Source organism: Schizophyllum commune, assembly GCF_000143185.2.
Source record: "Schizophyllum commune H4-8 unplaced genomic scaffold SCHCOscaffold_1, whole genome shotgun sequence".
In the NCBI taxonomy this organism is placed as follows: Eukaryota; Fungi; Basidiomycota; class Agaricomycetes; order Agaricales; family Schizophyllaceae; genus Schizophyllum; species Schizophyllum commune.
The window spans coordinates 383,743-404,852 of NW_026089538.1; the positions used below are offsets into that span (position 1 = coordinate 383,743).

The 21,110-nt window shown below is 59.5% G+C and overlaps 8 protein-coding genes across 8 annotated transcripts; 4 read left to right on the forward strand and 4 right to left on the reverse strand.

The window, feature by feature from the left end:
- Positions 1-215: 215 nt before the first annotated feature.
- SCHCODRAFT_02604319 (glycoside hydrolase family 3 protein) lies at positions 216-4,274 on the forward strand. Its single transcript, XM_003036244.2, has 14 exons — positions 216-805; positions 865-936; positions 989-1,051; positions 1,160-1,464; positions 1,520-1,644; positions 1,696-1,776; positions 1,826-1,884; positions 1,944-2,049; positions 2,099-2,218; positions 2,270-2,838; positions 2,892-3,073; positions 3,132-3,405; positions 3,466-3,587; positions 3,717-4,274. The coding sequence occupies exons 1-14, from the start codon at positions 230-232 to the stop codon at positions 3,835-3,837; spliced, it is 2,775 nt and encodes a 924-aa protein (XP_003036290.1). The 5' UTR covers positions 216-229; the 3' UTR covers positions 3,838-4,274.
- A 475-nt stretch (positions 4,275-4,749) lies between these two features.
- Positions 4,750-5,985, forward strand: SCHCODRAFT_02604326 (flavoprotein WrbA). Its single transcript, XM_003036243.2, has 5 exons — positions 4,750-4,933; positions 4,989-5,046; positions 5,097-5,250; positions 5,302-5,509; positions 5,645-5,985. Exons 1-5 carry the CDS (start codon positions 4,879-4,881, stop codon positions 5,770-5,772), a joined length of 603 nt encoding a protein of 200 aa, XP_003036289.1. The 5' UTR covers positions 4,750-4,878; the 3' UTR covers positions 5,773-5,985.
- Positions 5,904-7,286, reverse strand: SCHCODRAFT_02604332 (thioredoxin-like protein). Its single transcript, XM_050344099.1, has 2 exons — positions 6,372-7,286; positions 5,904-6,319 (listed from the first exon to the last, which is right to left on the reverse strand). The coding sequence occupies exons 1-2, from the start codon at positions 7,192-7,194 to the stop codon at positions 6,267-6,269; spliced, it is 876 nt and encodes a 291-aa protein (XP_050202629.1). The 5' UTR covers positions 7,195-7,286; the 3' UTR covers positions 5,904-6,266.
- SCHCODRAFT_02604333 (thioredoxin-domain-containing protein) lies at positions 7,201-8,545 on the reverse strand. Its single transcript, XM_050344100.1, has 3 exons — positions 8,256-8,545; positions 7,554-8,193; positions 7,201-7,503 (listed from the first exon to the last, which is right to left on the reverse strand). Exons 1-3 carry the CDS (start codon positions 8,373-8,375, stop codon positions 7,454-7,456), a joined length of 810 nt encoding a protein of 269 aa, XP_050202630.1. The 5' UTR covers positions 8,376-8,545; the 3' UTR covers positions 7,201-7,453.
- A 45-nt stretch (positions 8,546-8,590) lies between these two features.
- Positions 8,591-10,357, forward strand: SCHCODRAFT_02604335 (uncharacterized protein). The gene is made up of 5 exons (XM_003036242.2): positions 8,591-8,771; positions 8,824-9,151; positions 9,203-9,254; positions 9,331-9,693; positions 9,745-10,357. The coding sequence occupies exons 2-5, from the start codon at positions 8,967-8,969 to the stop codon at positions 10,087-10,089; spliced, it is 945 nt and encodes a 314-aa protein (XP_003036288.2). The 5' UTR covers positions 8,591-8,771; positions 8,824-8,966; the 3' UTR covers positions 10,090-10,357.
- Positions 10,358-11,413: 1,056 nt separating this feature from the next.
- Positions 11,414-12,027, reverse strand: SCHCODRAFT_02604339 (uncharacterized protein; the record flags this gene model as incomplete). The annotated part of the gene is made up of 2 exons (XM_050344101.1): positions 11,414-11,587; positions 11,637-12,027. A coding segment is annotated over one exon (275 nt), but the record flags the coding sequence as incomplete, so codon positions are not given.
- A 1,278-nt stretch (positions 12,028-13,305) lies between these two features.
- On the forward strand, positions 13,306-18,450 carry SCHCODRAFT_02707821 (uncharacterized protein; the record flags this gene model as incomplete). The annotated part of the gene is made up of 10 exons (XM_003036241.2): positions 13,306-13,488; positions 13,594-13,836; positions 13,889-14,011; positions 14,106-14,523; positions 14,603-14,872; positions 14,941-15,051; positions 15,104-15,462; positions 15,519-15,620; positions 15,680-15,773; positions 15,825-18,450. Coding segments are annotated over 10 exons (3,958 nt in total), but the record flags the coding sequence as incomplete, so codon positions are not given.
- An 827-nt stretch (positions 18,451-19,277) lies between these two features.
- On the reverse strand, positions 19,278-20,729 carry SCHCODRAFT_02660820 (uncharacterized protein; the record flags this gene model as incomplete). The annotated part of the gene is made up of 2 exons (XM_003035421.1): positions 19,278-20,039; positions 20,088-20,729. The coding sequence occupies 2 exons, from the start codon at positions 20,727-20,729 to the stop codon at positions 19,278-19,280; spliced, it is 1,404 nt and encodes a 467-aa protein (XP_003035467.1).
- Positions 20,730-21,110: the final 381 nt, after the last annotated feature.

Genomic DNA, 21,110 nt, shown 5'->3' on the forward strand with positions numbered 1-21,110 from the left:
GGAAGGCGTTTACGGCGGGCCTACGGCATGCGACTCACGTACGAGCCATGGTTCCAGCTCAAGAATATCGAGCGGGGCGACTAGCCCGTAGGCTTCGCGTGTCTAGAGTATGACATCGATGCGGACATAATGGGAACGGCGGCCGCGCCGGAGGCGCCTGCTCGGCTGGCTATGCATACATAAAACCCAGGCCGTGTAAACGGACGACCGAGCTTGGCGCCCTTCCACCATGGCACCCTTCAAGAGCAGGCTGCTGCTCCTTGTGCTCGGCGCCGTCGCCGCTGCCCGACCCGACGTGCGCCAGGTATCCGACTCTGACGTTGGATCGGCCGCTTCGAGCGCGGCGAGCTCATCACCACTGTCATCGGCCTTGTCGAGCATTGCGAGCTCGGTGGAAGCTACATCCACTGGGGCTACCTTTGCGAGCTCGGCCGCGCCCTCGTCCCTCCCATCAAGCGTGGAGGGAAGTACGATCGCCTCGTCGACCAGTGCGGTCTCGTCCTCCGTCACTTCTGCGGCCTCGGCCTCGATCACGTCTTCAGCCACCGCATCCAACTCCTCGGAGTCAGCTACATCCTCCAGCGCCGAGGAGTCGTCCGCATCCTCTGCGCCACCGACCACGGTTTCGCACACCATCCCCCTGTCCTCGTACTCCTTCTCCGCCTTCCCCGCGCCGACATACGCGCCAGTCCCCGGCGTCTTCCCAGAGACGGACCCATCGTCCCCACCGGGCCCATATGACCAGGACATTATCCCCGATTTCTCGGCCGCTTGGCTGGAAGCATGGGACAAGGCACAGCAGAAGGTGCGTTGACTCACCCATCCAGAGCCTCATCCCGCATGCCACTCACGTATTCCGCGCAGATCGCCGGGTATACACTCGAGCAGAAGATCAACATCAGCACGGGCGTCGGCTGGGAGGACGGGCGATGTGTCGTGCGTTGATTTGTGTACGCGCGTTTAGACGAGCTCAGCTGACCCTGTCCAGGGCAACATTGGTGCTATCAACGCGTCGGACGGCTCAGTTGACTTCCCGGGGCTCTGCCTCGAGGTGCGTCTATTTCCTTCTCACTATATCAGCCTATCATCCATCCATTCTCACCTTTCACACTTCCCTTTCCACCTCCCGCCTCTCCATCTCACTCACCCATGCTCGCAGGACTCCCCCCTCGGCGTCCGCTTCGCTGACTTCGTCACCGCGTTCCCCACCGCCATTAACGCCGCCGCGACCTGGAACCGCGGCCTCATCCGCCTCCGCGGGCTGTTCATGGGCCAGGAGCACGTCGCGAAGGGCGTGAACGTGCAGCTGGGCCCCATGATGAACATCGGGCGCGTCGCGCAGGGCGGCAGAAACTGGGAGGGCTTCGGCGCGGACCCCTACCTGGCGGGCGAGGCCGCGTACGAGACGATTTTGGGGATGCAGGAGGCCGGGGTGCAGGCGTGTGCGAAGCATTTGATCAACAAGTGAGTGGGTTGAAGGAGAGGGGCTTGGGTTGGGTGTATGCTGATTCTTTGATAGTGAGCAAGAGCACAAGCGCACGACTGAGAGCTCAGACGTCGATGATCGGACGGAGCACGAGATCTATGCACATCCTTTCCTCCGGAGTATCATGGCTGGTGTGGCGAGCATCATGTGCAGCTACAGTGAATATATGCGCGTTGATCTCATCCAATAGACGCTGACCTTCGCCACAGATGCGATTAACGGCACCTACGCTTGCGAGAACGACAAGATCCTGAACGATGTTGTCAAGCGCGAGTATGGCTTCCAAGGCTGTAAGTGCGCACTGTATACTTCCTTGACCATCACTGACCAAGTCTTCAGATATCATGTCCGACTGGGGCGCTACCATGTCTGCTATCTCGCCCATTGCTGGCCTGGACGTGAGTGATGATAGTATATATGCTGTCTGGCACTGGCTCACGACCCATATTTTTCCTAGATGACCATGCCGGGTGACGCGCAGCTCGGTGGTATTGGCTGGTATGAGACTTTGCTCGAGTACGTCCACAACGGTACGATTCCCGAGTCGAGGATCGATGACATGGGTAAGTTCTTTTGTCCTTTGTGTATGATGGTTCTAACTGCTTGCGCCAGCTACTCGCATCCTAGCCGGCTGGTACTTGTTGAAGCAGGACGACCCGTCCTTCCCGACCGCCAATTTCGACGCTTTCCTGCCAGAAAACCAGGCCACCAACGACCACGTCGACGCGCAGGGTGAGTGTTCGTTGCTCCCAGTGCATACATCCCCTTCTGACCCTATGGCAGACGAGGAGCACACCAGCCTCGTTCGCAACATGGGCGCCGCCTCCATCGTCCTCCTCAAGAACGAGCGCGACGCACTGCCCCTCCACAAGCCCCGCGCGCTCCTCCTCGCCGGCAGCGACGCCGGCCCCGGCCGCGCGGGCCCGAACCAGTTCGCCGACCAGGGCGGCTCCGACGGCGTGCTCGCCATGGGCTGGGGCTCCGGCACGGCGAACTTCACGTACCTGGTCACCCCGCTGGAGGCGATCCAAAGGCGCGCGCGCAAGGACCGGACGAGCGTGTCGTGGCTGCTGGATGACTTCGATCTGCCGCTGGCGGGGAACATGGCGAAGCGGGTGGAGACGATGGCCCCCGGGCGGAATGCGGCGATTGTGTTTGTGAACTCGGATAGTGGGGAGCAGTATATCACGGTGGATGGGAATGAGGGGGATAGGAAGAACCTGACGGCCTGGCATGGCGGGGATGATCTTATCCTCGCTGTTGCGGCGCAGAACAACAACACCATCGTCGTTGTGCACAGTGTCGGGCCGCTCATTCTCGAGCCCTGGATCGACCACGAGAACGTAACTGCTGTGCGTATAGGCTGTCACCGGTGCTGGCTATACGTTTACTAAACCGTGTATAGGTCCTTTGGGCGGGCGTTCCGGGCAACGAGGCGGGCAACTCGCTCGCCGACGTGCTTTACGGCCGCTGGAACCCGTCTGGTCGGCTGCCGTACACGATCGCGAAGTCGTTGGAGGACTATGGGACTGGCCTTATCCTCGGTGGCACCAATGAGGACTTTTTGAACATTCCGTACACGGAGGGGTGCGTTAGCCTCGTCTACCCCATCATCCCGACATACTTACACCACCCCCCCCCCCAGCCTCTTCGTCGACTACCGCCGCTTCGACTACTTCAACATCACCCCGCGCTTCGAGTTCGGCTTCGGGCTGTCCTACACGGACTTTGAGTACTCGAACCTCGTCATCTCCGCGGTCGACGCGCCGGACGGGACGGACCAGGACCTGGCGGACGCGTGGGCAACAGGCGTAGCGTCACCGATTGCGGAGGGCTCGTCGACGGCGCTGTGGTTGCACCGCCCGGCGTTCACGGTCGAGTTTGATGTGACGAATAGTGGGGATTTGTTCGGTGGGGAGGTAGGTCTTTGGAGGACTTTTTTTTGTGGTGGGAGAGATGTGGTGTTGACTGCTCTCTAGATCCCGCAGCTGTATGTGAACCCGCCCGATGGGTCGGGCGAGCCGCCGTCTGTGCTGAAGGGCTTCACGAATGTGGAGGCGCTGCCGGGCGAGACGAAGCATGTGTCGTTGCCGTTGTCGAGGTGGGTTTCGGTTTTGTTCTCGATGGTCTGGTGTTCGGTCTCGGGCACTTGGGCACCGAGTGTTTACACTTCAGCACCTGTCTCCTCGAGCCTGAAGGCGCAAGGTCCTTGTGCTGACTCCCCTTCCAGGTATGATCTCTCCATCTGGGACGTCGTTCAGCAAGGATGGGCAAAGCCGAACGGGACGATTGGCATCACTGTCGGTGCTAGCAGCCGCGACGGGAGGTTGAGTGCGGAGGTGCCGCTGTGAGGTGGTGGACTTTCGCAAAACGGACGAGCTTAGGACGATGGTGAACTTTTGAAAAGGGACGACCGATCGTGTCCCCCACCAGACATTGACCAGACCTGTGCAAGTTGTCGCTCATTGTGTCCACCGACGAACGCTTCTTGCGAGCTCACTTGACGCTGCTTGCAAGTTCGCCTAACGCTGCTTGCGAACCTACCTGACGATCTTACGACCATGAACTTGAAGTATTGTATCTAGTGCGAACGATTTACCTACGCGTAATCTAGCAGTGTTCTTGATGAGGGTAGGAGCGAGCCGGGGTTGGGGGAGGTGCTTTCGAGTGCTCATATGTAACTTCCCGCCTTCAAATGGTCTTCAGATACCTCAGCACTCTGTCAGTTTGGTCTGTCCAAAAAGTGTCCAGTATCGCAGTCATCACGAAAACCTCTCGCGGGCTCACACTTAGACGGGCTTGCTAAGTTTACTGGCAGTGCTACGTTCTTTTTGCGATATCCTATGAGCGTAAGGGAAAATCACTGTCTCTACTCAGTCAATGAAGGCCCATGGCCTCTTGTCATCGTAATCAAAGAATTGCGCCTTCTTGCGTGTTCTACGTTGCAATCGATTCGCAAGCGAAGGGGACCGCGCGGGAGCCCCTGCCGGCGCGTGGGAATCGTTGAGAGCTTTGGACCAAAAAAGGCAAGCAGCTTACGCGGTCAGTTGACGTGATGGCGCCCCGCGTTTGTCACCGCCTGCCCTTTATGGCCAGTTCCTCTCAGCGCACCCACATTGACCATGCCCGACTTACGCTGCGCGACATGAGGGACTGCCTACTAAAACGCGCCAGCATTTCCCAGATGGGAGCTGTGCGGGAGGGGCCTTTTGGTCAGAAGAGTCTGGATTATCGTCAGCGAATCGTCGTCAGCTGTCTGTCAGATAGACGGTATCAAATCTCGCGAAGATCGAGCGGTGTGACGGTTGCCCGCACGTATAAATACAGACCGGTCGCGACATACTGCCCCAGTCGTTCTCATCCTCTTCTTGCTCTTTTCATCTCCAGCAGCAATGGCACCCAAGGTCGCGATCGTCATCTACTCCATGTACGGGCACATCGCCAAGTGTGAGCGCTTCATCTACTTCACTACCACTTCAACGATCCTCACCGTTTCCTATAGTGGCCGAGTCCGTCAAGGCCGGTGTTGAGGCTGCCGGCGGCAGCGCCACGATCTTCCAGTACGTCCGCACTAGCATCGATCGCCCATCGCCGCTCATCGCCCGCGCAGGATCCCCGAGACGCTCCCCGAGAACATCCTCCAGCTCCTCCACGCGCCGCCCAAGCCGGACTACCCGATCATCGACGCCGACAAGCTCGCGACCTTCGACGCGTTCATCTTCGGCATCCCCACCCGCTTCGGCAACTTCCCCGGCCAGTGGAAGGTGCGTGGGCGGTGACTTCAGCACCGTGTACAGTTTTCACGGCCATCGCAGGCCTTCTGGGACACGACCGGCGCGCTCTGGGCCAGGGGCGCCCTCGCGGGCAAGTTTGCCAGCGCGTTCGTCTCGACCGCGTCCCCCGGCGGCGGGCAGGAGATGACCGTCGCCAACACCATGTCCACCCTCGTCCACCACGGCATCATCTTCGTACCCCTCGGCGGCGCCTTCTCCAAGCTCGCCAACCTCAACGAGGTCCACGGTGGTGGGTACTCTCTCTTCCACTCTCATGATCCCCTTCCCGTTCGATACCTCTGTCGCATCCTCTACTTCCTTCCCCAATCCAATCCCACCCCTCTCTTATTGCATGCATGCAACCCAATTCTCACCCCTTCTCCAGGTTCCCCGTGGGGCGCCGGCACCTTCGCGGGCGGCGACGGCTCCCGCCAGCCCACCGCGCTCGAGCTCGAGATCGCGAAGACCCAGGGCCAGTACTTCTGGGGGATCGTCTCCAAGCACCAGTTCTAAGCTGCTCAAGCATCAGTTCCAAGCTGTTGCTGAAAGTCAACCAGTACCAAGCGACTAGTACCAGTAGTCGACAGCTTTTGAAGGGCTGCGACGACAGCTTCCAAGAGTTGCGACGACACCTTCGAAGAGCTGCGAATACGAGGTCGAAAGCATTGTAATTAGATAAACACTTGTACATCAGATAACCAATGGGAAACATGGGTAGAACATCAAGTAGCTGTCGTGCGGTGGGATTATGCAACTTCAGCTGATGACGGGGCGACTCTCGAAGCAGTCGTGGCACCCCCTCGGTTATCGATTGCCTCCCGAGGTGGAACACGCCTCGAAGGAGGGTACCCACTTCTAATTACCGTGTGTCTTGGACCCCCACGATGTCTTCCCAACCCACCTGGGGCGAAGCGAATCCGAGGTTCAAGGCGGCCGAAGTTACTCTTTTTGTGCACATGACAAGTTGACCTTCGAGCGCGATGTACCACAGGCCTCGCAGCATTGACCTACGACAAAGCCTCCAGCCTTGCGCGCACATCATCCCTCATCGCCAACGCATCTGCACTTCATGAGCACCCTGACCTCCCACACCTGCTTCAAGACAGACTCACCAGCCCTAAGCTTCCCATCCGACAGATTCGCCGCATTGAACAGCGTCTCCAGCACCGCCGACAGCATCATGCGCTTGCTCTCCGCCCGCGTCTCCGCCGGCGTATCCTCCAGCACCTCGTCGTCCCCCGACAGCAGCACCGCCTCCGCGCTGCGCACCCACCCCTTCCCCCAGCGCGGCTCGAGGTCCGTCGCCGCGTTCGCGTCGCGCATCGCCTGCCTGCGGAGCGTCATGCGCGCCGCCTTGCTCGCGGGGTCCCGCAGCTGGATCTGCCGGATGTGCATGAGCGCGCGGTTCGCGTGCAGCACGGCCGAGTCCGGTGCGCTCTCGAGGCCGCGCGTGTAGTGCGCGGCGGCGGTGGCGAGGTCGCCGGCTGCGAAGGCGGCGTTGCCAGCTGCCTTCGCCTGCTCCGCGGCGGGGGGCAGTGGGGGCACCGCCGCATGTCTTGCGACCATGGCCGCGAGCCCCTGCGCGTCCGCGCCGCGGAGGGTGTCGACGACCTCCCCACCGCGGATCACGACGAAGGTGGGCATGGCGGTGACGTTGTACTTCGCGGCGATGGGCTGGTTCCTGTCGACGTCGACGCGGAGGAAGACGGCGCGGTGGTGCTGGTTGGCGAGCTGGTGGTAGATGGGCGCGATGGACTGAGGGAAGAGATGTGCTGATCGGCGCGAGGAAATGACAGGAGGGATCGGAAGACGCACCTTGCAGGGCTGGCACCATTCTGCGTGGAAGTCCACAATGATGGGTATGTTGTTCTCCGTTGCGCTGCGCCGGAGGGTGTTCCACACGGTGACAGACTGTACCTCGACGGGAGCGGCCATGGTGTCTCGATGATTAGGAAACTTTCGGCGAAGATCTGTGGTTTCGCAAGTCGAGGATGCGAGTAGAAAATAGGAGGCTGGTCATCGTTTGGTAAGAGTCAGAGGAAAGATCGGTACAAACTTCCCACGCGCGGTGAACCGGATCTGAATACTGCCCAGCCAAAGAGTCGATAGCAAGGTTGACCGCACATACAAGTACAACAGTGGTCATAACCATAGTCCAGAATAATAAGATGGACGTCCTGACGGCGTCGTAGCACTATAGAGCCGCGAGCTTCGCCTTCACTTCCTTCATCATCTCCTGCGCCTCTGGAATGACCGTCAACGCACTGTTCGCGGGCAACAAGTTCGACACTCACCAGCCTTAACCTTCCCATCCGACAGGTTGATCGCATTCTGCAGCGCTTCCTCCGCCCCCAGCAGTGTATGCTTCACCCCCTCTGCCCGCTTGTCCTCTGCCACATTCTCCATTCCCTCCTCGTCCGCCTGCAACATCAACGCCTCCGCCAACCTCACCCACCCCTTCCCCCACGCCTGATCCCGCTGCGTCGCGTTCGTCGCATCCACCACCGCACGCACGCGCAGCTTCTTCCTCTCCTCCTTCGGCGTCCCCGGATCGCGCACCTGCTTGATGTACGCGAACGCGCGGTTCGCGAGCAGGACGGCAGACTCCGGCGCCTTCTCGATCGCGCGCGAGTACGCCGCCGCTGCCTGCGCGTACTCCCCCTTGCTGAATGCGGCGTTGCCCTCCGCCTTCGCCTTCTCTGCGTCCGCAGGCAGCGGGGGGACCGACGCGTACTTCGCGACCATCGCCGCGAGCCCGCGCGCGTCCGCGCCGCGGAGTGTGTCCACCCGCTCCCCGTCCACGATGACGTAGAAGGTGGGCATGGCGGTGACATTGTATTTGGCGGCGATCGGCCGGTTCTTGTCGACGTCGACGCGGAGGAAGACGGCGCGGTGGTATTGGGCGGCGAGTTGGGCGTAGATGGGGGCGATGGCCTGAACGGGTGGAGAGGGGTGGTGAGTGATGGGGTTGGGGAGGGAAAGGGGGAGGGACGCACCTTACAAGGCCCGCACCATTCAGCGTGGAAGTCGACGATAATGGGTCGGTTGGCCTCCCTCGCGGAGCGCAGGGTTTGATTCCACTGGCTGACGGACTCGATCTCTATCGGGGCGCCCATGGTGTCCTCAGTGAAATAGTTGTGTGCAGTGTTGAGCTGTAGTCGATTCAAGTATCGCTGAGCGGTAGAGCAGCTAGTCGAGCAAGAAAGCAGAGGTCAAGATGTACAGTCATCGTTCGGGAAGAGCCTCAGAACAAGCGCCGGTCTCTTCCCACGGTCGAATTCGCGCGCACTTCCGCTTTTGGGCATTCCCATTGTTCTCGAAGACACTCACAATTGCTGGGCGTCGAAGACGGCGACGACGACGAATACGAGGGCAAGACAGTCGATTTGGGCTTCGCGGACGATATCCTTGACGGATATGATGACTACATGACGTCGCGTTCCGACACTGCGCGCTGAGCTTTGGCCGTCGCGCGCGTGTGGCACCGCGTTCGGTGAGGCTGACTGGCCCGAGTGCGCATACACATTCCCTTCGTCAGCGCACTCATATCATTCTTTCTCCCAGGTAGCCATTGAGGCTAGCTATCCTAACCCCGAGCGGGTCGCCGAACTTGGGTTCACCGATACTCGTGACCGGGCGATATGGCGAGCGCGCACGCAATGAACAATGGTCGGCGATAAAGATCCCTCTCAAGAGCGAACCCCGTGATGCTTCTCCCTCTCATCTACTGGGTGGTCTCCTTCGTCGTTCCTGCCAGTTTCGTCAACCAGCTCGGTCTATCGACGTCGAATACGATGGCACCCACTCCCCCGACTAACATCCTCGATCACATCGTTCATCTGGCGCCCAATGTGAAGGACGCGACGGAGAACTTGACGAAGCTTGGGTTCAAGTACGTAGCTCTGTCCGCGCAGCCAATCAGCCGAACTCACCCATCCCCCAGCGTCCTCCCAGGCGGCACCCACGCAGACGGTCTCACCGAGAACGCGCTCATCGTAAGCCATCATCCTACCCAGTCGCTTACTGTACTCTGACCTGCTTCTCCTTCTCTTCACCTTCTGCTTCAATCAGTCCTTCCCCGACGGCACCTACGTCGAGCTCATCTCCTTCACCCACGACCCCTCGTACTATCCCCCAGGCTCCCCCGAGCGCGCCGCGCGCGAGGCCCACCGCTGGGCCAACAAGTCTTCCGGCTGGATCGACTACGCCTTCCTCGGGAACGGCGTCTTGGACCCACCGAATCGCATCTCCGATCTCGTCAACGCGCGCGCGACGGCTCATGGAGGAGAGCCGATATATAAGGCGGAGGTCCCTGGAGGAAGGTTGAGGCCCGATGGCGTGCGGCTGGACTGGGTGATCACGGCGGGGGAGGAGGAAGGCGTTCTGGGCTTGATCCCGTTCTTTTGTGGGGATGTGACGGAGAGGAGGTTGAGGGTGGGTGGATCTTGAGTGTGAGGGATGCCTTTGCTGAATATAATGGCGCAGGTACCTTCGTCTGCGAACGATACCACGCACCCTTTTGGCGCGCAGGGCGTCACGGCCGTCCGCATCCTCGTCAGCGAGGAGGATTTGCCGAAGAGGAAGCAGCAAGTGGCCGACATCGTTGGCGCTGAGGCCCTTCAGTCGACCGAGCGCTCCGCCCACTTCCCCCTAGCCAAAAACGCCGACAATGGGGTCAAGGGCTCGCTGATTCTCAGTGTTCCCCAGGACGACGAGGAGCGCGAATACCTCAGGACGCATGGCTCGGCGCTGTATGAGCTGCATGTCAAGGCTGGCGGGGACCAGGATGGTGTTGTGAAGACGCCGTTTGGGCGAATTGTATTTGAGTGAACCCTGTATTACCCTGTAGATCAGTCAACGCCCAAAGAAAGAGGAAGTGAAAGTAAGCCCTGACACATGATAATTTGGTACAACTGAAGCGCACGTCGTTCTCGCGCTCGAAAGTTAGAAAGAAGTGTTCAAGCGGATGTAGGGTCCTGACCTGGGATTGGTTGAATAGAGCTTCGGTGATTGATGGTCGGGGCAGACGTCGCACAAGTAGTAAACAGTATACCCTAAGCACAAGTAGACAAGGCCTTATCTGGGCAGAGCCTTCGAAGACTAAGACCCTGTGACGAAGCTTTCGAGTTTACAGACCCTGTGAGGAAGCAGAAGCTATGTAGAAACTCTTCGGTATGCTCAGCAAGCAGACCAGAAGTCAAGGGCTCCAAGACGGCCGATACCCTACAGTGAGCTCACTCAATAGACGCAGAGACGCAGCAAACGCAGCAGGACTTTCGGAGGGAACGAGCGGCGGGTTGACCAGGCCTTGACGTCGCAGTGTGGGCGTCAGTGATGGTAGTTGCGGCCGGGATAAAACCCGGATAGAAAAGTGAATAGAGCAGTAGGGTCAGCGGGAAGGATAGCGGCACGGACCGAAGGAGGCCGATAGAGTTGCCCCTTGACTCGGCTGTTGCTTTCTGTTGGCCGTTGGTTTACAAGGAGAACATGGGATTGACGCGCGTGTGGACACTGGACAGAGTGATCATGAGAGGGACGACAGTAGAGCGATTACGAGTGTGCCCAGAGCGAGATTACGGGAGTGTATATGGTGACGCAGCAGCTTCTAGTGGTCGAGCGGGTCGTGGATGAATAGCCAGGAATAACGTGAAGGACGGAGAAGAACGTGAATGAATAGGCAAGCAAATCTTGGATGAATCAGGGGACGACTCCGCAGGACGCGAATGCCGAAAGCAAGAGCTGAATGAATGTCCGAGTCCGTGGATGGCAAGAGCGATATCAGTCGTCCTCGAGACGCGCACCAGAGCGCTAGAGGGCGGCATTTGAGCTGTGTCTTCGCGGACGTTTACAAGAGGGTGTTTTGCGGACAAGCGAGTGTCTTTGCGGGCGGTAAGATGGAGAACTCGCGTATATACGCGCCGTCCTCCGTACACGGCCGCGTCGTCCACACCTGGAAATCAGGTGAACGGAGGAACAGCCGCAATTTACCTGCTGGGAGCAGTTTCCTAGGTAATCCGGGCAAGTCGAATCCTAGGTATCGCGGCGAACAGGTAGAATTTGGCTATCACAGGCCACGTGCCCGCTGGGGCCGCGCGCCGTATTGCGTGTCGCCGCTCCCGTTGCCTCGTTTTGCATCACACAGAATGAGAGAGATAAAGAATACTGTTATTTTATTTTCGATCTACATAGAGTACACAATGTCGGACGCTACGGAACCCGCTGAAGCCCCTCGTAATGCCCTACCTCCGTAGGCGCCCGAGACCGCCGCACTATTCCGACTGTGAGGGCTCTGCAGCCGAGGGAATTGCACTATATACATAGTGAACACCTGCAAAGTTCTCAGCAGCTGATATACAGAGAGACTAGGGTCAACACACCTGGATAGTCTAGAAGTGATTCCACTGCTAGGAGGTGTCTGGCGGTCATGGTCAGCAGGCTTCACGACGTGATGTGTTGACAACGAACCCATGTCGAGGCGCTGCGATGTACATCGTTAGTGGCGAGTTGCACATCGGGCCGTCGAGGGCGTCACTGACGCATTCAAAGCCTGTGAGCAGCATGCCGCGCAAGTCGCAATCAGGGGACGGGACAGAGGGCACACATGGCGTCGCAAGGCGCTCAAGCGGAAACCGCTATCGGTCTTGCTGAACCCCTCGAGCGAAGGCAGGCAGCAGTCGCGGAGGCGGAAGGGAGACGCGGGCATGAGATTCGCGAGGGTGGGGAGGGGGGGGTGGACGCGGGAACTGCGTGAGGGCAGTCGGTTCATGGTTGTCAAGGACAAGCGGACTTGTCTTTTCACGCATCGCTTGCGGTGTGTCAGCCAGCCTGCTTGTCCGTGTTGTGAATCCAAATTCGTGGCGTCGTCCAAAACCAAATTTGGACCGAATCACTGGTCGGACCGGTGCAGCATGCGGTGCGAATACCTGATTTCCAGCAATGGGACGGAACACCTCGAATCCAGATATTCATCAGCCAAAATACGGCTAACGTCTGAGTCTGTGAAACGAATATCGTTTTCTATCCGGAATTTAGCAATCGACCACGCAGCCGTGTACGAGTGCATAGCGGATGATTGCGTCCGAGTAGCCAATCAGCGCAAACGGCGTTCAAACGAGCAAGCGAGATCACGAGAGCCAAAGTTGAACGTAAGATGTTCCTTTTCGGGTAGGAGCTAGCGAGTCCTTGCGATGTTGCCCAGACCAACCTCGACGGTCTCGAGTGCGAGAAATTCTGAAAAGTGTGCAGGAAATTTTGTACTGGTGCGTGGGTATCGGGGCGCTTCGTCACGTATATCCGCGTCGGAGACGCTGAGATCTGCGTGGGCGTCTAAGGGTGTAGGACCGCCGGAAGGGTTCTGATGAGGTCGCCGCTGAGTTTTGAGCTGGAGTTGCGGCTTCGGGATGATGCAAGGTGGGAATTAGAAGCGTTCGTGTATGCCCTATAGCTAGCAGATTGCAGACTGCAGATTTTGACTTAAGAGGGCCTGCATGAGCTGGTTTGGGCTGGGCTGCGCCACTCGGAGTAATCGGAGAAGGGTTGAAGAGCAGGAGAGGCCACAGGAGCAGGATTGGGCGCCGTGAAGGAGGTTAGGGAGTGGCCTTAATTAGGCACGAGTGCAAGTATCATTTCGAGATGCTCATTAGAAGCACTTCGAGCAAACTTCGAGCGTTCAAGCCTATCGGGGTGCCCGAGGAGTGTGCGACAAAATGGGGTGTGAAAGCGCGGGATAATTGAAATGACACGTGACAAGACGCTGGCCAGAAGGCCGCGTCTCGCACGTGCGAATATTCCCACGATTCATCCTTCCCTCCCCGCCGACACCATCGACCACGACGAGGACCCCTGTGCACCTTTCTTCCCTTCGTCGTCCATCTTCACACACGGGGAGTAACTTTGTTACTATTTCCCCTCTTTTCTACGTGTGAAACGACCGCGTTACGCCTCTGCGAGATCCCTCCGACGGCCGTCACCGCGACGCCAGCGAGCTCCACGACGTGCAGCAACCCCTACCGACCATCGTCGGCGCAGGATCTCGGTGTACCCGAGCAGCAAGCAGCGCACTCACCCATTCACTCTCAGTTTTATCCTCTTCCGCACCCGCGACCTTCGGTGCCTCCCCCGCGTCACGACCCGCGCACGACACCATCCCTCCCTCGCCGCGCAAGCTATGAAGGCACAGGTCCGCTCCCTATTCTCCAAGCACGGCTCGCGGAAAGCCAGCAAACACGAGTGCGTACTCCCCGCTTTGTACTTCCCCGCGTACGCCCACCGTATCGCCGCTCGTGTGCCCCGCGCGCAGCACTGGCGGACCGATGCTGACGTTCGCCTCCCCAGTCATGCGACATCCTCCACGCGTCCCCGTGCGACCCCCTCACAGCGACTCCCGCCCCAGCTGCCTCCCGAGATCTGGGCGCACATATTCACCTACGCGACCGGAAGCGTCACACCGAGTAGCTGGGATGGACCCGAGGAAGGGGACGATGAGCTTCTGGCGTCACTGCCCAAGGCGAAGGAGCCCAGGCTCGGCGTGCATCCCATGGAGCTGATGGACGAGGATGAGGAGGACGATGACTTTGAGTGCGTGCCCCGTTCCCCTTCATCAATAGAATTGCAACTGACAACGCGCCAGCTTCCTCGAGTCCTCATCACCCTATGGCCGCGATAGCGCCGCCGGATCTCGCGGCTTCCTCTCCCCTCGTCCTGGCCCGCCCGACATGGCTACTAAAATGGCTCTGATGCTCACCTGCCGCCGGTGCGTGCCTGTCCCAAAATGCCCTCGCACCCACCCCTCTGACGTTGTTTTTCTCTCCCTCTAACGTCAACTCGCTCGCTCGCTCCTTCATCAGATTCGCATCCATCGCCACGCAGCATCTCTTCCACACGGTCTACATCAGTCACAAGGAGCAGGCTAGGCTCCTTGCCCAACGGTTGCAATACCAGGACTCGCAAGGGAATATCGGCATTCACATCCGTGTTGTCCGTATCGCACCAGTGCCTTCGACGCGCGCAATGCCTCCGTACGCACATGGCTCGAGCAGGGTTGACGACAAGGAGGACCCATCAGGTCACTTCGAGTTCGATCCCAGCTTGTACTGTAGTGGCGATCAGACCCCCGCGTACGGAGGATACGACAGCCCGATCCCGTCGGTTTTCGATCGCGTCGATGCTCGCGACGTGTGCACCATCCTCCTACACGCCTCGAACTTGGAGGTGTATGAGGACCATGCGGGCGTGCGGTATAGCTTGTTCGACGCTGGTGGGCAGGTGAGTCTTGCCGTACAGTCACTCACACCCATTACTCCCCCAGACAATTGCACATATCCACCTACTAACGTGATTTTAGTGTACACCCGATGCCGTACTTGACATCCTCGCCAGCCGACAGCTTACGCGCCTCGCTTGGACGACCTACGCTCACCCGATGCCGCTTGCTCCTGCGCTCGTCCGCATGAGCACGACGCTGCGGTGGCTCGAGCTGCAGTGCCTCGAGAACGAGGATGCAGACGAGTTCGGCGCGTTGGACGAGTACGGCATCCCGCAGCACGACGTCAGCGCGATGAATGGCGGGATGGAAGCGGATGCGGTGTGCTTGGCGGAATTGCAGACGCTGAAGGTGAGGGCACTAACAAATTAAAGCACATGCATGCGGACCCGCGCTAACAGCATACTTCCCAATCCCAGCTTACCCTTTCGAACCCGATGCTGAGACTCTTGGCTGCCTGGCAGCTCCCGAAGTTGCGCAACCTGAGCATCCTGGCGAGCGACTTCGCGTACGCGGGTGAGGGCTTCGGGGTGCGTGCATTCCTGCATTTATGGGTTATCATGCTCAAGTCGTACGGCACAGGCGTTCTTCGAGTCTCACGGCTCGCGCATCCGCCAGCTCGAACTCGGTCACAGCTCCGCGACGATCGAGGAATACTGGTTGAGTCGCGGCCTCGAGGCTGGCGCTCCTGGTGGCATTCTCCGCGGTCGCGAGGGCCTCCTCGCTGGCTGGTGTTCGAACCTCAAGGAGTTCATCTGCAGTGCCGACGCCGAATGGAACTGGCATGACCCGGACCGCATTCGGCCGCATACCCTGTTGAAGTCGCACCCGACGTTGCTGTTCATTGGTGTACGGGATATTGAGAAGCGGCTGAGGGATGATTTGGAGCTGGCAAGGGCGAGGAGGAGAGGCAGGAGGGGTCCGGATGGGGTGGAGGTGCAGTGAGTGATCTTGGTTCGCACGAGGCGAAGAGACTGTGCTGACGAAGTGACTTAAGCTCGTACGCGGAGCAGGTTGGCAATGATGGCGAAGAGGTGTTCTTCAGGCTGTTGGAGCAGATGCAAAGCTTGCTGAGGAAGGGGGACTTCCCGGCGTTGAAGTGAGTGACGAATATTGGCCTTGCTCCTTTGTACTCCTTTGTACTCACGCCGCTTGTAGGTTCGTCCGCGATATGGGTTGTGCGATGTTCAGCCCCCCGTCGGCGCCGTACATCCCCGAGGAGGATCTTGAAGCTGGGTTTGCGGCAATGAAGGTGTGTTGTAGCCCGCATATAGAACAAGCACAGCACTGATTCCGTCGTCAGCGCCAGGTCAATGTGCGTAAGCACAAGGCTGTCAAGCGCTTCTTGCCCTCGCCAACCGCCACTCCGGCTACGCGCGCATCCTCCGCCAAGCCGACGCGGTCTCCGTCACTGTCCGGCGTGAAGCCTCAGGCGACCCGGCAAAATCGGGCGACCACCTCGCAGCAGGTTGAAGCGCTCACGTTGGCAACGTCTTCGATGTCGCTGAACTCGCGTGCGCCGCTGCTGTTGCACGAGAACTCCACTCGGCCGTCTACTGCTGCACCTGCGGCATTCACGGGTTCGCCGCCAGACGAGCCTGTCATCGCTCAGCCTGCGTACTACGTTACCACGGCATCGCGCCCTCCGCATGCTGTGTTCATCCATCCGCCGGGCCCTGAAGGATCAGTAGATGTAAAGGGCAAAGGCAAGGCCGTTGAGGTCTCTCCTTCCAGGGAGGTGTCCCCGGTCAGGTCACTGTCCAGCGATGTGTGCACACATGGGCAGGAATGGGCTGGAAATGGTGGCGATACATGGGCAGGGCGCGAGCCCAGTCCCATCCGCTTTGCTGAGCGCCCTCGGGCACGCTCGGGATCCATCGGGGACGAGAGCATCAAGTCGCAGGAGGAGATCGATGCTATGTACGCTCAGCCGGGGCAGAGCTACGTTGCCGGCGTCACCGTAACTATCGAGCGGACGGAGACATTCGAGCGCAAGCACGCGGTGTCGCAGACGATGCGCAAGTCGCTTGAGACCATCCAGCAGAAGCGGCACGAGGTTGCGCCCTGGGAGGCGCAGGAGGAGCAGCGCGAGCAGGAGATCGCGAAGCGGCTGGAGGTCGTGCCTTGGGAGGAGTACGAGGAGGGCTTTGCGGGCGCGCCGCATACGGTTATCGAGCATGACTGCGTCGACGATGAGTGGGATACGCGCGGGCGGCCGAGATGGCGCAGGCTCGCGTCCGCGTCGGCGGTTGCTCTGCGGAGCACGTCGTGCCTATCGCTGTCGGGGTCGCCTAGGATGGACTCAACTTTGCGTCCGCGCTCGTGCTCTTCGGGGCGGTCTGGGCGGCGGGCAGAGAGCCCGATTGTGTTCAAGCGCGCGGAGACCCCTACTGGGCCGTGGCCGTGCGAGACCCATGTCGACCTGTATGGCAAGGATGGCGCTGTTCGCTACGGCGACAGTGCACTTGCGGCTCGCGCGCCCACGCCCGAGATGTGGAACACGCGCACGGGCAGCCCGATCCACTTCGCTGCCAACGACGAGGCAGAGGATGACACGAACTCGAGCGGCACGGAGACGGCATGCGAGAGCGAGGACGGCACGACCGACTCGGACATCGATGTCGAGTCCCCCTCCGCTCTGTCGCCGTCGGAGGTCGACCTCGATGAGATGAACGCGTCGGAGGTCTTCTTTGAAGAGCCAGCGAACTACTCGACGGTCGCGGAGTGGGTACTGGCGGCGCAGAAGCAGTCATACGGCGAGGTGAACGTCTACGACGAGCAGCCGCGGGAGGAGGCAGGCGCCTCGTTCATCGAGCGCACGCTGTCATTCCGTCGGGGCAGCGCATCGTCGGAGCATATGACTCAGTGCAAGAAGGCAGCAGCCAAGGTGGCGCAGCGTCTGCACCACGCGGCGTCGTTCAACGTCGCGTCGGCGACCAGGCCCGAAGAGCGCTGGCGCAGCGACGACCTCCCAGATGCTTCACCCCTCGAAGTCATCATCGGTCCTGCCGACGGCTTCCACGTCTGCGACGGTCACCAGCAGCTCCCTTGGCTTGTCTCGATCCTCGAAGGTCGACGGCCAGCGCAAGTCAAAGAACAAGCGCAAGACCCTTGGGTTCCACAACCCCTTCGCATCGCTCACCCACGGCATCCGCATGAGCGTCGTTCGGGAGCAGGTCACGGAAGACGAGGTTCCGGCTGCAACTGCGTCGTCGCCCTCGTCGACCTGGGAGTTCGTCGATGCGCCTACCCCGCCTCGCACCTGGACCGTGCTCGAGGACGAGGATGTCGGCGGTCGTACTTCACGTTCCTCCTTCGGCTACGGCAGCTCTCGCGCCAGCAATGCCTTCGACGATGATGACTTCATCATCGAGACGCCTCGCCCTGCTATCTCCAAGCCTCAAACCTCCCTTCATCCTCTGGCTGCAGCCCCTCTGCCGAAGGCCGCTCTCGACGCCCTCAAGGCGTCCGCGCCTCCTGTCAAGACGTACCCGACTGCAGCGACTCCTGACCCTCAAGCCTTCTATGCTCCTCCTCCTATGCCTGAACAGCCATCAAACCCCTATGCGACCCTCTCCCGCGCGGACCAGAACCGCATCCTTACCTTCTATCGCGCCCTGTTCGAGCGCTGCCGTGAGAACGGCGTGTGGCTCGAGGGGCGCGAAGGCGTCAACGTGACGGTCGCGAATATGCGGCGTGTGCGGGCGGGTATGAGCCAGTAGACGCTGCCTATCCGCCGCGAATGTTGATGTCTTTCATCATCTTTCCCATCGTATATACCTCCATCGACATACTCATCATCGCACCCGTCTATTTAACCGTCAATCTGTTGTCGCCGCCCTGTTTTCGTTCTGGTGCTTTCGCGGACTGTTTATGTATCGGTTGGTAATCATTTCCATCTCTCACTCTCAGCATCATCGACATCGACATCATTTTCTTGTACAGCACTCCTTTTCGCCCTATGTGTATGTATGCGCACCCACTCATGCACCCCGTGCTCCTTCTCGCGTCCACAATAAGAAAATCCCCACACATATATCACTGCAACAGCATTCTATACACTATTCTTGTTTGGGCTTCTGGGATTCTTGGATCTATCTGTTCCTGTACTTACCGCTACTCACATACCATACCGCGACGTCCGTGACATACCGCCCGCCTTCTCCCGCGCCGCTGCCTTACCTTCCCTTTGCGCGCCCCTTGGCCTCCGTCGTTACCTTACCCACACGCTCGTTACAGCCTAAAACGTGAATAGCGAGTATGCTAGATGTATATATCGCAAAGACCGAATGCAGTATCGATTTCTGCCTATCGTTGATGTGACTTGAAGCTCTCGACTTCGCCTTAAAGAAGGTAGAAGCAATTTACAACGAAGGTTGCCACAAATCCGGTAGCATGGCAACCAAGTCTTCACGCGAATAGCACCGGTACCGTGAATAAATCAAACGACGGGGTATGAGCATTGCAGCAGAACGAAGGGAATGGATGATACACGAACGAGTCTACAGTGGTCGGTATAGCTACACGAGTGTCCCTTGAGCTTCTAATCGACCTCGAATCCTGAACTTGTCGCGAGAGAATATAAATACTACTATCGAACAAGGAAAGAGGGCGAATGATGCACGGGAGCGAGAACACCAGAAACAACAGCGATGAGGGTATATGAACACGCGAGAAGAACCAAATATCCACATAGTAAGGAGGGACCGGGAGGGGGGATATAGAAAAGAGTCAGATGGTGAAGAATACAATGGGGTCAAGGATGGTGAGGGGCGAACTGAGGGGTATAAGGAGCGGCGTCGTAAGGAGTGTTGTCGTAATAGTAGTGGTCCTGCTGCTCTTGGGGCGTGAGGTAGACGAGCTGCTGCAAGCCCTGCTGGTACTCGGCGAGCGCGACCTGCTCGTCGTACGTGAGCGACGGCGCCTGCTCATCGTAGTAGCCGGACGGCTGGTCGTAGTAGGGCTGCGCATACCCGTCGCCATATTCGTAAGGCTGCTGCTGGTACGCAGCGTCGTGCACATAAGGGGGCTGGACGTCGTTCGTGAAGGTCGAATAGTGCTGCGCTGGATACGGTTGCTGCACCCCGGGGCAGAACATGGGCGTCCCACCGAGCTCTGGGACGTACTGCATGTGGGTCGGGGGAGGCTGCTGAGCGATGGTCGTGGTGTCCCTGTACTCGTATACTTCCGCGTTTGGCGCTCCGTTTGGTTGCCAAGGGGGATAAGCCTCGGGGACGTGATATTGATTTACTGCCGGCCCCACAGGCGCAGGCAGAGATGGGGCGGGGGCAGATTCGGGTACGGAGGTAAATCGAGGATCGGCGGAAGCAATCACCGGCGCTGCCGCATTTCTTTCTGGTGGCGGCTGCCAGTGCTGAAGGTGCGTCCAGGAATGCCCGACAGCGGTGAGAGGAGAGATGCGAGACGTAGACTCAGGGCTGGCCGAGTGGGCGGCGGCGTCAACGGGAGGTATCACGGACGACGGTACAGTGGCAGGTACACTGGACGAAGAGGATTGCTGCGAACGAGGTCAGATGTGCAACTGGACGATTGATTGCACACGAACCTCAGTCTCCGGTATGTCATCCGTCTCCTTGGGCACATATTGCGCAGCGGATCGTGCAGGGAACGCCTGGGCATACAAAGCCGACGCAGCGTCAGACAGTGCGCGCCTCGTTCTCGCAACACGCTGCGGACGCTCCGGTGGCAGGGGCATCGAGAGCGCACGCTTACCGGGCTCTCGAGATGGCGACTCCTGCGACGGATCCAGACTCGGGGGATCGGACGCCTTTCCGCGGCGACGCGGACGATAGCGCCACCCCGGATAGCGTCGCGCGTGCTCCTGCTTTTCGTTCTCTGCCTTATCCTCCCAAACAGCCTTGTCGAGCAGTGATAGCGCCTTCCACGCATCTCCCGCTCGACGTGAAAGAGCACCACCCGCTTCGCCTGCATGCTTCTTTGCATACCATTTACGGAAGATCATGAATGCATTAGAAGGTCGCGGGATGTGCACCTCCTCCTCGGCAGGCTCCCCACTCGAGCTGAGGACCTGCGACGATGACGACGGTGCCGCGGTCGGCGCGGCGCGCGAGCGTAGTGGGACGCGCCAGACGGACATCAGCTCTCGACCAGAGGTGGTGGCGTGAGGAGGGGAACGTGAAGGCGGCGTTAACGAGCGATCTGCAGTGGGGGGAAGGGGGGAGGTCATGGCGGGAAGGAAAGAGCGGTCCGCACCACGAAACGTGCCCTGGGTCCCCGCTGAAAGAGCATGTTTTTATTGCGGCGAACCTGGATGGGTTAACAAGACAAAGTTCCCAGATCCGCCATTCAGATTCGATCATGATCGAATCCGCCGCGTTTGCCGTCCCCGGTTGGTCCCCGGTGCCCGCGCGGCAATATTCAACCGAGGCGTTCCTTTGTCTCCAAGGACCCAAACCCTCTCCTCAAAGGGCTTATCGCGACCCAACGCAGGCTGCGAAACCTAGTCAACGAACCTAGACGCCTACTGAGAGACGAAGACCACGTCTGGGGCTATCGCGTCCCGTGGACATTGTCTGGCGCGGCTTCTCCACAAGAGGGTCCTGCTTCT